We start from the raw sequence: 13959 nt of genomic DNA, 5'->3' as shown, positions 1-13959 counted from the left end.
AGAACGGCCACTGCTGCAGGGGGAGCTCTGCCTGGCTGTGTGGGGAGCACACTCGCACCCCCTGGCCATTCCCAGCTATTGGAAATGGGAGCCACAGCACCACAGGGACTGCTCTGGGATCCCWGATTCTCCCCAGGTCAGAGCAGACYAGGTCCYGCCCCTGCACCAGCTGCCATTGGCGACTGGAAACAAGGCCAAGGTAGGAAACACAGGGTGTTCAGTGCTGGAATTCCCAGGAAATCTGCGTATGAAGCTGCTGCATTCCTGCCTGCCTTCCCTCGTGCTGGCTCTGCAGCAGCTGCTGCCAGCCCCAAAGGATGGGACAGGGTGGGAATCCCACTGTGCTAAACCCCAATCCGTGTCACAGTGTAACAGGGACCCAGCCCGGGGTCTTTCTGCTGGAGCCTTCTCCTCCTTGCAGGGGTGGCTCTCACACAAAGAGTGAGGTTTGAACAGTGGGGTTGAAAACGACCCTTTTCAACTGAGTGAGACATTCATGTCTGAACCTGACAAGGCTCCCGCTCACTCACACGGGAGTTTTTCACCAGAGGGACCATTTGACTTCCCGGATAAAATGCTGGTTTGGATTTTTTCTTTTTTACAGCTGCAAAGAGCAACATTTCCACAAATATTTGACGAGCAGATGGCCCAACAGCCTGCARAGGCTCCTACTTGCGTACTGTGAGTGATGAAGCCCCGTGGTTGTCCTGCACTGAGGGACACCCCTGACACTGAGGGACACCAAAGGCCATCCCCAGCCCCAGGACAGACGTGGGGACAGCAGGGACACTGACCTTGCGCCCGGCCTCGTTGTTGTGCAGGTTCATGAGCGTCCTGGCGTTCTGCTTGATCTCGCGGGCGTCCACGAAGACCTTGGCGAAGCCGATGCCGTAGCGGATGTCGGCGGAGCAGCCGCCCCATTTCCAGCCCTCCTCCTTGTGGTACTGGCCCTGCTTCTCCTTGTCGCAGCCGCAGTCGCTCAGGTTGCCCTGCGTGCAGGCGGCCGTGATGGCGTGGGCCACCCCCGCCGCGATGATGGCGTAGGTGAACGCGGCCTCCCTGCTCCCTGCAAGGCAAAAGGCATCATTTTGCAACAGTGCCAGCTGCTCCTGGCAGTGCCCTGAACCTTCAGCACAAGCAGGACCCTGCTCTGCCGGGGATTGATTTGGGTGGATRTTCATCTCTAAAGCAAGAGCTCTCCTTGAACCACTCGAGATAAAAGGTTCAGGCAACTTCATCTCTGTGTTTCCAGATGGTATTAGATGTAGACAGACTACTTCTAATAGCAAAAGGGCGGGGTAGGAAATGCTAGAGTTCAGAAAAAAAGGGAAAAAAATAGGTGGGCTAGGGGGTTAAATTGTTAAAACAATCAGATTAAACTTTTTAAAAAATCAGCTCAGAAATAGGATTTTCTTTAGAAATTACACTCAACGCTAAAAGGGTTTTTTTATAGGATGACCACTTCTGCTGGACTCTTGTTCTGAAAACATTTTAACTKAACTGAGACATTTTTTTCACATTGTAGGTGTCAAAAAGTTTTCAACACTGATGTCTGTACTGACTCAATGAAGTAAGTCCCGAGTTTAATTTCAAAATTTTCCATAGAATGAAGAAAATCTGCTGACCTATTGTAGGCACCATGACCAGAGCAAGGTGAAGTAACAGCCTCACCAGAGGGCTCAGAGGGAGAGGCTGGGCCAACATTACTTTGTGCAATAAGGCCATAATGACAGGCTTCTGCTTCTYGAGGGCGAGTTCCTCACTTCAAATCTAAGATTTAATTGCCCTTTTTGAAGTTTTGTTGCATTCTGGTGTGTGGATTTCTCATGCATGGACYCTACAGGATCTGTGAGACTTTTGGAACTGGTTCAGCTGACAGAGAGCCCTTCAAAATCTGAGGAGGTCTGCAGAGGTTGCCCATGTCTGTCAAACAGCCCTTTAAATTTTTTTGGATCTCCCAAATGAAGAACTTGCCCCTACTCTTATTTCTCCAATGACCAAATGCACCCTTGCATTGAGTGGATCAGAATCAGACTCTTAATTAGGAGGGTGCAGATGGCAAKATCCCTTCCCCAAACACCCCCCAGTGGAGTCCTGGCAAACCTCACAAAACAAGCCCATTTCTACTGTTTATTYGATTTCACAAAAATAATGACTTGGGAAAGAAACCTTGCAAGCACTTCAGGCTACATCCCTTCCATGTTACGTGACCTGGATTCCTCTACTTGTCGCTTTTAATGAAAAATCTTCACTTCCTTATGTCACAGAAGGAAAATGGGAAACAGGATGACATTATCACAATCTGTTAATAGTCAACATTGTGCCCTTTATTAGCATAGGCAATATTCCCTAATGCTGCATTTATTAAGAAATTTATAGTSAATTATCAGATTTCCTCAAAAGACTCATTCTTTCTCCTTATTTAAACGAAAGAAACATCATAAAATGTTGAATTGTTTGACTGGCATTGCAGATTAAGCTTTCTAGAACTCTTGGCTTTTTATGAAAATCTGAATGTGGAAGGGAAATCCCAGGCTTTATGAGTATTTGGAATTTTGCCCTTGGAGCTTCTGTGGCCACGTGGGGACACCAGAGAGGGCAGAGGGAAAGAAGGTCCCAGTCCAGCACCAACCAGGGCAACTTCCCAGAGCCTCTTCCAGTTCACACTCATCCATGCCCTCACTATTTTAAGCACAASTGTATGAAAATTGCACTGAAATAATCACTGTACAAAAAACAGTCCAGTTTCTTGTCTCAGAGGGGAGCAATGCATCACACCAGGTTTCTGTTACATGAAGCAGCAAATAGGACATGGTCAAAAAAATATTTTTGAGTTGAATTTATATCTGGGATTTTTTTYCCCCTTTGATTTTGATTGGATTAGTTTTGTTCCAGCACAAGAAATTTTCAAGACCTAGAATAAAAACCACTGAGAGATCACTTTCATCTGACACACTCAATACTGTAAAGGCTGAGCAGCTCTTTTGCTTTTTAGAGGGGACAAAAATGCAACATAGAAAATATAAAACTAGTTAGTACAAGCAGAGTCAGCAGCCAGTGTCAAGCTTGATCATAAATTATATGACATAAATTATTTTCTACGTTTGTCTTATTCGGGGGGAAATCCTAGCTGCTTTTTAAAAACTAAAATTTGGGAGATTACAAGGTAAACAAAGCAAGTGCCTGGAAGAATTGACCCAGGTAGGAAATGCCTGCACATTYGTGCAGTGGTGCTAAAGTGACATGAGTTTGTCACATCTGCATCAAACTGTTCCTGTTTTCCACAAAGGATTCACTTTCTCAAGTCTCATCMCCCTGGTCTGGCTCACAGAATGTCAGCCTGGGAGGGAAGCTCTGAGCAGGCTGAGTCTTCTCTGTGACAGCGCTTCAGGCCCCAGGGTTTGTGACCAAACCTGAGCACGGCTCTGTTCATGGCACATTTAAACAGAAATGCTGCTCCTCTCCTCAGCAGAGAGTGAGATTCCTGCAGGATCTCAGGGAAACATGGCTTTCCCAAGCTGTGGCCAGGCAGCTGCTCCTTGAAGGCAATGGTTTGATKCCTCTGAACTTCTCCTGATGGTCCAGGGGCTGCCCAAGGAGGAACCAGRGCCAGTCTAATCTCAAAGCTTGGGTATGTTGAAAGGCACAGCCTCATCACTTTTAGTTCCCCAAAGATGAACAATCTGGGAGATTGCCTGATAAAGTCCTCTTTTATTTTCTTTGATTAATTTTCCAGTGCATCTGGCAGCTAACTGAGATCTGTGCTTTACTTTCCTTCTGAAAACTCAGTAGCAAAAATTTAAGGATCTCAGGGTTAGAAGAAGATAAGACTGATACCAAATCAATACTGAAACCCTCTAATATTAAGGTGGTGATGGTGATGGTGACTGTGGCATCACAAAACACTTCACAGGTGAGTACAGCATTTGTGCCTCAGGAGGACAAAGAGATTTGGCAAAGCAGAAGCTGTGGTRCCAGACAGAGGACAAGGAAAGGGCAGAGGTGGCAGCACTGCAGGTGAGACAGGGCCTGGTCTGGCTAATGGCCAGGAGAAATTCCTGACTAGCACAGACGGTCAGCAGGCTGATGTGACATCCAGGGCTTTGCTCTTCTGGGTACGTGAAAGAGTGGAAAAACCCTAATCTGCAGTCATTGCCTTTCCTGGATGGCTGGAAATAAACAGTGGGAAAAATAACTGTTTTCAGGACTGGTATCAGAAAATACTTTTTGGAGAGAGTTAAGTAAAAGATACCGATTGTTCCTGAGTACTCAAACTGCCTCTGGAACCATTTTCTGACCATTTGCTAGGAGTGTTGGGTGGAAACCCAGGAATTCAATCTTTTTGCAGGCAATTCCCACTGAATCCATCCTTAAAGTGCTACGTGGGCACCTTTAATCTACAATATCTTTTTAAAGTAAAAATTTAATTTATAAATGCATCTAATGARCCAATCAGTTGATCTTTATGGGAGGATTGGTGCAAATCATGATCCCAGGAGCTGGGTGAACTTAAGAGCTTTTTGTTTGGGCTTTTCCAGGCAGTGACTGGTGAAGGTGCACATAAAGGCGATTGTGAAGAGCAAACTGGCACAGGAAGGAATGACAGCTACCTGAAAGCTACAGAAGTTAGAGAAAGATGGAGAGTCATCTGTCACAGAATCATGGAATTTTAAGAGGTTTGGGTTGGAAGAGAACTTAAAGCTCCTCTCATTCTGCCCTGTGCTACGGGCGGGGACATGCTCACTACACCAGGGCGCTCCAAACCCCATCCAACCTGCCCTGGATGTGTACACRAACTACAAGCCATCCTCTCAGCTCCCAGACCACACATTCTTGAACAAACAATGGTTGACACACTGCAGAGCTCAGCTCCGAGCCCTGGAAGCTCCWGAGAAGGGTCCAGCAGCAGTCAGAGGCTGCTCAGGCCATTCACAGGGTCAGTGGCCGGACAGGATTCCAGCCATGGCAGCAGCTCCARGGCAGTKCTGTGGCACCATAAGGGATGTGCAGGCTCAGGGCAGCTGTGCTGGAGCTGGAGGGCAGGGGCAGGCACCCCTGAGCCTGGCCAGGGCCACCCACTGGTGCTGGCACTGGCATCTGCTGGCTCTGCTCCCCCAGCCACACCTGGGGCTGTGCCCAGCTCAGCTTCAGCGCTGCGGGACCCTCAGGGCTCCTCCTCAGCTGTGGGACAGGAACATCCTCCTGCTTTCCATGAGTTGTTCTGGGCTTCAGTGAGGTGGGCTGTGATTGCAGCTGTTTGCTCCACTGGCAGAGCTCGGCGTTGATGGGTCCCGAAATTCCTGCGGCTCCATCTGCTGCTCCAATCTTCCCCGAGCACTCRAGCCCTGCCACAGACCCTGCCCCGGGCAGTGCATCTTCCCACGCTGCCTGAGCCTTTGTCCCCGAGCCCTGTACAGCCAGCCAGTGCCACAGTGACAGCTGTCACCAGGGAGGCACTGACAGTGTCACAGGTGTCACAGGTGTCACAGGTGTCACAGGTGTCACAGGTGTCACAGGGGTCGGCAAACACAGACACTGCCGGCTCAGCTGCTCCCCTCACACTGAGTATCATCAACACACCCCACGCACACCTCGGAGCCTGTGCTCTGCAAACACCCACACCTCTGATTTTGGAGATGAATGCTTGCCAGACTGGGGTTTGGCTGATCAGCCCGTCCATCAGCTGCCCAAGTGGTCTGCACCCCAGTTTTAACTCAGCTAACTTCAGCAGCTTTTGTTTGATCTTAAAACTTGAAAACTTTGTAAAAACTTTGTTCATGTGAATTAGAMATAGGTGAAACAAAGCCTAAGCCTGCAAAATACAGAGTGGATTTAGTGGCAGAAAGGCAGTAGGTGCTCAGMAGTTTGGGATCTCAGGGTGTTTCTAATCAGGTCCCCCTCATAAACTGACTGAGCTGTGAAATAAAAAAAAAAAGACAATTTTCTGTTTATCTCACTGGAAAACATGGGTTGTATTTTCTGCTATTTAAAGGCAAAGGGTCAGAGAGGGAGTTATCTGCAGTGACACGAGCTGAAATATGATGGGGGAAATATAAAGATGGAAAACACAGCGTGCCTTGCCAATTATGTGCCACAGCAAACATTACTTCTCATTTCTCTATAGAGGCCATAACTCACAGCCTGGAAAAATGCAAACCGGAGATCATCCCCTGCCTGCTTTGGGCTTTGCCTCCTCCTTCTTTGGTAGACTATGGATGGTTTAACAGGATTTTTTGTTATTTTCATCTTTCTTTAACCTAGCATGTGTTATTAATACTTTTTTTTTAATCATTGAAGTATGCTTTTCCTAATTTTTTCTTCCCCTTCTGTTGAAAGTTTCAGGGTTTGGTGCCTTAAAATATTGTATTCAGTTGAAATCAAAATGATGGCTTTGTATAAATCAACTGTGTGGCTTTACGAAGATTGGTACCAATAAATAAAATAGTGAGTGGCTTCAATAGGCATTCAGGACTCTGGGGAGTTTAGTCCCTTTTCATGAGCTAAAGTTTCTTTCATCAACACACAAAACTCTTGCAGAGGAGACACTCCAGCTAAACTGATGATTTTTGAAAATACTCTCTTTAAATTCATAAAGTTACTACTCAAGGTGCGTGTACTACAAAAATCAGAGCCATTATTCTGGAATTTAAATAAATCTCCTCTGTTCAGAGGGCTCTGAGCCCCCATGSCCTGTGCTGCCCCAGCCATGGGAGATTTCCCACCTTCCTCACCAGATGCAATCCTTCTGTTTCCCTGGAACATGTACTCACAAGACAYCTCAGCAGGCAGGTATGAAAACCTTGTGATGGGAATTCCAACTGCAGTGACCTTGGGGCAATGTTTTATCTTACAGTGACAGTCCCTGCTGAGGAAGATTGACTTTTTGGCATAAAGCAGCTTTGGATGATCAGGCCATATTTCAGCCTGGCCTCTGTTTTGCCTGCAAATAACTGTTCTCCTGCAAGGCTGACAGTAAAAGCTGATTGTAAGGGCTGGAAACCTAGCACAGAGATTCAGACTGACCTTACTAGACTTGACTATATAGCAAGACTCCTGTAAATGACTTTTTTTTTCTGTGTATCTTGGGATGTCCATAACAGCATTGGTTCAGAAAACAGAGTATTTATCAATCTTTCCTCTAAATATTGACCAAACAAAAGAGTGCAGCAGCACTAGAACCCAGTTTCCCACAGACCTGTGCAGGTAATCTTCCATGCAATGTGAAAATTCCTGCCAGAGCTCCAGGAGCATTTGGACAGCACTGCCAGGRACGCACAGGATGGGATTGTTGGGGGCTCTGTGCAGGGCCAGCAGTTGGACTCCATGACCCCTCAGGGTCCCTTCCAGCTCAGGATATTCTGTGATCCCATGATTCCACCAATGGTTGTTCACTTGGTCTGTTGTTCCAGAATTTGAATAATCAGACTTTAAAACCTGACATGAGAGACTACAGCAGTGTTTAATATCAAAATGCTCCATGAAATGATTGAAGATTAAATCTGTTCTTCAATGCACCTGTACAACCTGGATGCTGGCAGAAGTGTTTGTCTATGACAGAGTGACAATATGAAGATTTACTCATAACTTTCCTGTTAATTTCTCTGATAAATCTACCAGAGAGGAAAATGTCCTGGATCTTCTCTTTTCCATACAGCAAGAGAACTGTTSCTGACATCTTCTGATCAAGTTAGTTAAGGGTTTGTCTTGTAGGACAGTTGACATTTGTTTCCAGAGGCAGAAGTGRGAATGTCCCTTTGCCTTGTGCTGTTTGAAGCCGTAGAAGAAAACTTGATTTCTATATCTGGAAAACAAAGCACTGCCACATTCAGTGCAGGGTAGAGCCAACAGTGCAGTGAAYAAAGGAAAGGCAGCAGCTCTCCTGCTTTGATGTATCAAGGCACAGCTGGGATGATCCCTGAGCCAGACGCATCAGGCACCAGGAACAGAGGTGCTGAGCTGGGCTCAACAGCTTTGGGACCAGTTTGTCCATGTGGGTTCTTGTTTTCATTTCAGCTTTCCTTATTCCCATGAGTAATGCCAGGTGGATGAAAGTATCAATGTGATTATACTGGAGCATTTTCCAGGGTGCAAGACAGTGAAGAATTACTGCAATTTWGTAAGACCAAGATGAAGACTTGGCTGAAACCAGTCTTGCTGTAGTTCTTTGCAGACCACCACTCACAGCCCTTGGGATCCCCTCCATCCTCACCCTCACAGGGTCCTTGCAGCCTCTGCAGGGCYGTGGTGCCTCTGTTCTCTCAGATCCCTCCTGAGGAGAGTCTCCACTTGGCTGTGACCCTCTGTAGAAGGGCAGTCAGTTTGTACCATYTCTTGGCTCATTTAGCTGTGGCAGTGCTGATCACTTGTGGCAAAAGGAGATGAGTTTTATTTTGCCCTGTGATGCCATGTGGTGCTGTCCTCTAGATCCCATGAAATATGGGAATATTCCAAGGCAGTTCTTTGGGATAATAGCGAAGTTCCTGCTGAGCACCCACTCACAAGATCACGCCCTGCCAAACAGGCACTGAGGCACCTGACAAAAAGCCTTTGCCACAGCTCTTGCTCTTCCTCTGGTCCAGCAGAGCCCAAATCTGATTTTCATTTCCTATCAAAGTCATGTCTGGTTGTTCAGATCCTTAAGCTTGAACCACATTTCACCTGAAGACAGATGGGCAGGAGGTTTTTGGCCTGTCCTGCTTTAACATCCTTGGTTTTGATTGTGGCCATCGTCGGGAACAGAACTGCTGACCACCATAGCAAATATATTTGTTTTTAAGTGTGTCCATAATTGCAGYGTTGCATCATCTCCATGGTTATTTTAAAAATTCTCTCTGTGATCTTACATTATTAATAAGGTGTCTACGGAATCGTCTGGAAAAAAACCTCCCGGTGTGGATCGGGGCTGCGCCTTCCCCGGTCCCTGCCACGGCCGGGTCCCCAGCGAGGCACAGGGATGGCACTCTGTGATTCCTCCCCGTGCCATCGGCTCTGCTGTCACCAGTGTCACAGGGCAKTATCCACGGGGTGTCACAGGACAGGATCTCCCTTGGGAAGGACAAACCAGACCAAAAGACCCTGCAGATGGAGAGTGAGCGCTAGGCACAGGTGGGAGGCTCACCAGGACAAACGGGAAGCTCAAGACTGTGATCACAAATGTGCTCTAGGATAAATTTAAATGCTTGTCTACTGAAACCCTGCAAATAAACTACCACTTMATTGGAAGACAGATTATATGTGGATTTTTAAAAATACTCACATGCTACAGWTTAGAAGAGAAAATGCTGTTTGATGCTTTCTTCTAGAGAGTTACGAGTGTTTGAGTAAGGTTAATGTCCCTGCTGCCATTTTAAACAYAGGAAAAGAGAAACACAGAAGAGAGTGCCATGATCCCACAGCCACACATCAGCAAGGCCAGGAGGAGAATCACCCTTACCAGCAATAAGAGATTTTAAATAATTACAGTACTTTTGTGTAACATTCATAAAATAGATTATCCAGCAAGGGTAAAAGGAATGAAACCTGCATTTGAAGAGATTTGCTTTGGTGTGCCATCAGAACTGTGGGCTGGGAAATAAATCACAAGAATCTCTGGTATCCAAGGGAACTTATTTGTATGGACTATTTCCATAAGCATTACTCAGGCACATCCTCCCAGATTGATGGGAGCCGCTGCTGGCTGCACACGCCTGGCAGGGCCGTGGCCAGGACAGCCCCATTACTGTCACTCTGAAGTCACATCCTAATCCCAGAGCCAGCCCATCAGCACTGCTCCGGAGGCAGCTCCCAGACACGGGGATGAGCTCATGCACAGCTCTCTGATCTCATTGCAAGCAGCAAGACAAAGGTGCCCCTCACACTCACCAGGTAACATCTAAGGATGAAACTGCCTGAAAAATACAACCAGCTGTKAAATGCTGGAGAAGGGACTAGTGAGGAGCTGTTTTTGTTGAAATAGAATTTTGTAACACACCATGGCAAAGGCTAATCAAAAAAGCAAGGAGGCTAAGTTATCTTCACCTAATGGGAACTTGGATTGTTCTTGTGCTCTGACACCTTCAAACACTTCCTGTAGGGGTATATGGTCCCTCAAATTACACATCTGTCTCTTTCCTATTTAGGACAAGACCCTCAGGCTTGATCTCCTGTTTGTGGGCACCAAATCTGACTTGCAGCTTTATGGCACATAGGTTGCACYTTTCTTAACCAAAGCAAAATATTATTTCTCTGGATGGTAACCTGGAGCACACCCTGACAAGAGATGCTTGGAACAGAGCAAGAGATGCTTTTTCCTTACAGCCATAGTAAGATGAGCTGYGTCAGATATTCAGGGTTTCTATACTTGCTGATGGAGAAGAAGCAGAAGAACAAGGAGACCACCTGAACAGGGACAGTTACATTAAAATATTTTATGATGTTTGAAAGCCTGAGTAGTTTTATACTTGAGAYGGCAGGAATGTCTGTGCAAAAGAAAAACTCCCCATTGTATTTCGACCTTCTGTGATTTTTACCAAAGTTTACTTTACAATTAACATGTATAACCTGTTACATGCATTGTTTAAATTTGCAGGTYTTTTTGTTCTTTAAATGAGTTTTATGGAGTTTTGTCATTTGGATGGTTTCAACYCTTGACTGTGTTCTGAAATCAACGAAGAATTTTCCCTATCCATCTTAGCCTCGTAATGGATAGATAGAACATATTAAGAGTTATCACCTCAAAGACAGATCAAAGTCTACTTCCTTTAATATTGACTTTCTTTAAAAGGACCTAAATATAACCTGCTAGCTAAATAATTCAATTTTCAGACGGAGGGAAGGAACTGAGAGCATGTTTACACAACAGACCACAACAACTCTGCAATTTTCTGATTTCTTGGRGAAGAAAAAATCCTTCTCACATTTTCTGTTTAAGGAAATGTTAGTCTTAGACTAAATGAGCCCAAATCTGTCAGCCATCCAAATGGGCTCCTCACTGACTGACATAAGTGGCAAACACTTGCAAGCATCACTGGCAGAAAGAGCTCAGCTCAAGGAACAGAAACCATGAGCTAATCTGAATAAATGGTTCATTTTCAGATGTTTCCCAATGCTGTGCAAGGTCTACTTGAGCCACTCTGATTAGCAAAGGTGGGGCTTTCAAACCGAGTCATGTTGTTCTCTTCCTGATCTTTGTTCAAATATCTAARTTTTGGGAAGCTCCTATCAGAGTGCATGTATCAGATGGGATRAAATACACGCTCGGTGTTCTCAGGAGTTCCAGAGCAGAGCGGCATCTCTGCATTTCATGGGAATGCCAGGAATGAGGTACTGGGAACACATCCTGCCATGTGACTGAGCAGTGCCTGGGGCCAGTCCATCCAGAGGGCTCTCCCAGCTCCTGTTCTCTATGCTGCCTTCTGTCCATGAAATATCCATGTTTTCTACCATGCTAAGCATTGTTTGATGGGGTTTCTGGGTTTTTGCAATTTCATTTTACATGGGGAAGAGACAGAGAAACCTCAAGACTGGAAACCACWGATCACAACTTCAACGTCTGGATGCAGAATGCTGTGAGTGATTAGCTTTCAAAGGTGGCTCTAAAAAAAAAGATGAACCTTTATTTGGAAAACACTTTCCTTGGTCTTTGCATTTTAAATTCTGCGGAATCAAAAAACACCACTATTAAGTTTTGCAGAATGGGGGCATGAGAGTTTTCACCTCAGCCCCATTTCTTTAGGTATTTACATTTGTTAATATTAATGCTGCTTCAGTTAAGAATTTTGATGTATTTTGTACTGCTGCAGTAACTGAAAACATGGAAAAACAAAGTGGGACCTTCTGTCATTTATTGGAACAGCATTTGTAAATGCCCTGACATCTCAAACCAGAGCACACCCACTCTTTCTCGTGGCAGAGAGGGCACTGGATGCAGCTGCTCCAGGAGAGCTGTTTTGTGTGGTGAGGACCTCTGAGAGCAMGACTGATTGCTGTGCCTGAGTCCCACCATGTCCAAACATCAGGCCAGCATCCCTGCGGAGGTGCATGCACCCCAGAAATTTAATTCCATCTCTGCTCAGCATTCTGCCTCTGAGCACTGCCTTCAACAAGAACCAACTCCTTGTTTTCCATCCCTAAGTACACGAATAAGGCTGCTGTCCTGTTCACACAAATGGGAAACGCTTTGGAGAGGATTTCTGAGAGCAAGGCAGCGAAATACTGCGGCGGAAGCTGACACTGTGGAAGCGAACCATAGGCAGGTGCCCCCCTGCCAGGAGGGACCGCTTTGGTAACGACGGCAACAGTGTCCAGGTTCTCACACTCGCAGAGACCCTCCTGCCCCGCTGTGAGCCGGGAGCTGCTCTTCCCCAAACCCGGCAGCCGTGCCCCTGACACCCCGAGTGCCCCCGCCGGTGCCGCGGGGCAGCAGCGAGCCSAGAGCAACGTACCCACTTTGAGCTCCTTGCCGAAGACGGTCCTCTCGCCCAGGGCCGAGCAGTTCCAGCGCCCGTTGCGAAACTGGAACTGGCACTCGTTGATGCCCATCTGGGACCCTTCCCCGATTACAATGATCGCGTCGGGCCTGCTCTGGCAGATCGCCCGCTGCCGGGGGGCGAGCCCCGGGATCTTGTTACAGATGATGCTGGCTCCCAGGGCCACCACAGAGGAGAAACCCCTGCAACGACAAAACACCGGGGGTGGCTGARSGGAGGCTCGTCCTGGAGGCAGACGYAGCACCCGCTGCCTTCCCGTGCCGCAGCGCCCGGCACTGGCAGGTGCCCCCGGAAAACACCCGCCTTTCCCCCTGTCGCTTCCCTCTCCCTCTCTCCAAGCCAAGGCAGAGATAAGCAGCGCGTGGGCTCCTGCCAAAACAGGACCAAACTTCCTCGTTCGTGAATTAAAGCGCATGCAGCGGCACTGCCTGCCCGGGCCACGCACAGGCAACGGGYTGGGAGGGTTTTCCCAAACCTGTGGAACAGTTARAGGAGAGAGGGAGGGAAGGAGGGGAGGAAGGGGGACAACCCCCGCTCCCTGCCCCGGGGCCGCGCCGCCTCCTCCCGCGCCCATCACACCTGGACGAGCGGCACTGAGCCGGGGATGCTGCGGCACCGGAGCGCCGCCACTCTCCCTGCGCCCCTCTCGGGGCGGGCGGCGTTGTCTCCTCGGGCGGCAGCCGAGGGGTGTCCCCGCAGGTACCCGGCGGGAGCGGCGGGAGCGGCCGGGGCACCCCGTACTGGGGACCGCCGGCAGGGCTGGGGAAGGATCCCCCCGGCTGTCCCCTAACGACAGGGACCGCTGTCCAGCCCCTCGCAGCCCCGCACATTGGCGAGGCCGCCACTTCGCCCCGCTGGAGGTGGAGGGTCGCTCCGAGATGCAGGCGCTTTACCTATCTTTTGAGAAATAATCGTGATCTCAACCATCATCTTTTTTTTTTTTTTTTTTTTTTTTTTTTTTTTTTTTTTTTTTTTTTTTGAGACTTCCCGAGTTAAATAGTAACAGGTCTGGGCAGGTTGGGCTGAGCGCGCGAGAGAGCGCGATTGTTATAAAAGAAAGAGAAAAAAAAAAGTTACTTACCCGATCTTGATATACACAATCCCCAGGCTCAGGAAGATGTGGAAGATCCAGCGCCTTGTTTTCTTGTTCATATTCCTTGCTTGCCGAGGCTCAGACCAACACGCGAAATGATGCCCGGTGCGCTCGGGGCTGGGGCCGATCAGTCCCTGGAGGCGCCGCCGCGGTCACGACCGCCCGGCCGAGCGGGGCAGCCCCCGCCGCGCCCCGCAGCACCCGCCGCTCCGCTCCGAGCCCCCGCCGCCTCTCACCATGGCCCCGCCGGGGCTGCCTCTGCTCCGCCCGCGCTCCCAGCCCCGCTCCGGCCGCGGGCGCCGTCACGGGGAGCGCGGGGCTGCGGGCTCGGGATGGACTGCGGGGTCCTGCGAGAGCCGGCCGCGTCCCCACCTTCAGTGTGAATTGTCTCTCTCTCTT

At 48.3% G+C, this 13959-nt stretch overlaps 1 protein-coding gene across 1 annotated transcript in view; it reads right to left on the bottom strand.

Annotated features, from left to right (window-relative positions):
- WNT7A (Wnt family member 7A) overlaps nt 1-13953 on the bottom strand; it is a 39284-nt gene extending 25331 nt beyond the window's left edge. Inside the window, exons 1-3 of the mRNA XM_057383147.1 lie at nt 13549-13953; nt 12423-12649; nt 795-1066 (exon numbers count right to left, since the gene is read on the bottom strand). Coding sequence (XP_057239130.1) covers nt 795-1066; nt 12423-12649; nt 13549-13619 — 570 coding nt within the window. The 5' untranslated portion in view covers nt 13620-13953. The remainder of the gene's footprint in view (nt 1-794; nt 1067-12422; nt 12650-13548) is intronic.
- Nucleotides 13954-13959: the final 6 nt, after the last annotated feature.

The sequence above is a fragment of the Malurus melanocephalus genome, unplaced genomic scaffold (assembly GCF_030028575.1).
Source record: "Malurus melanocephalus ecotype Western Australia unplaced genomic scaffold, MMel_1.1 scaffold_609, whole genome shotgun sequence".
In the NCBI taxonomy this organism is placed as follows: domain Eukaryota; kingdom Metazoa; phylum Chordata; class Aves; order Passeriformes; family Maluridae; genus Malurus; species Malurus melanocephalus.
This window is presented reverse-complemented; position numbering and strand designations above follow the sequence as displayed.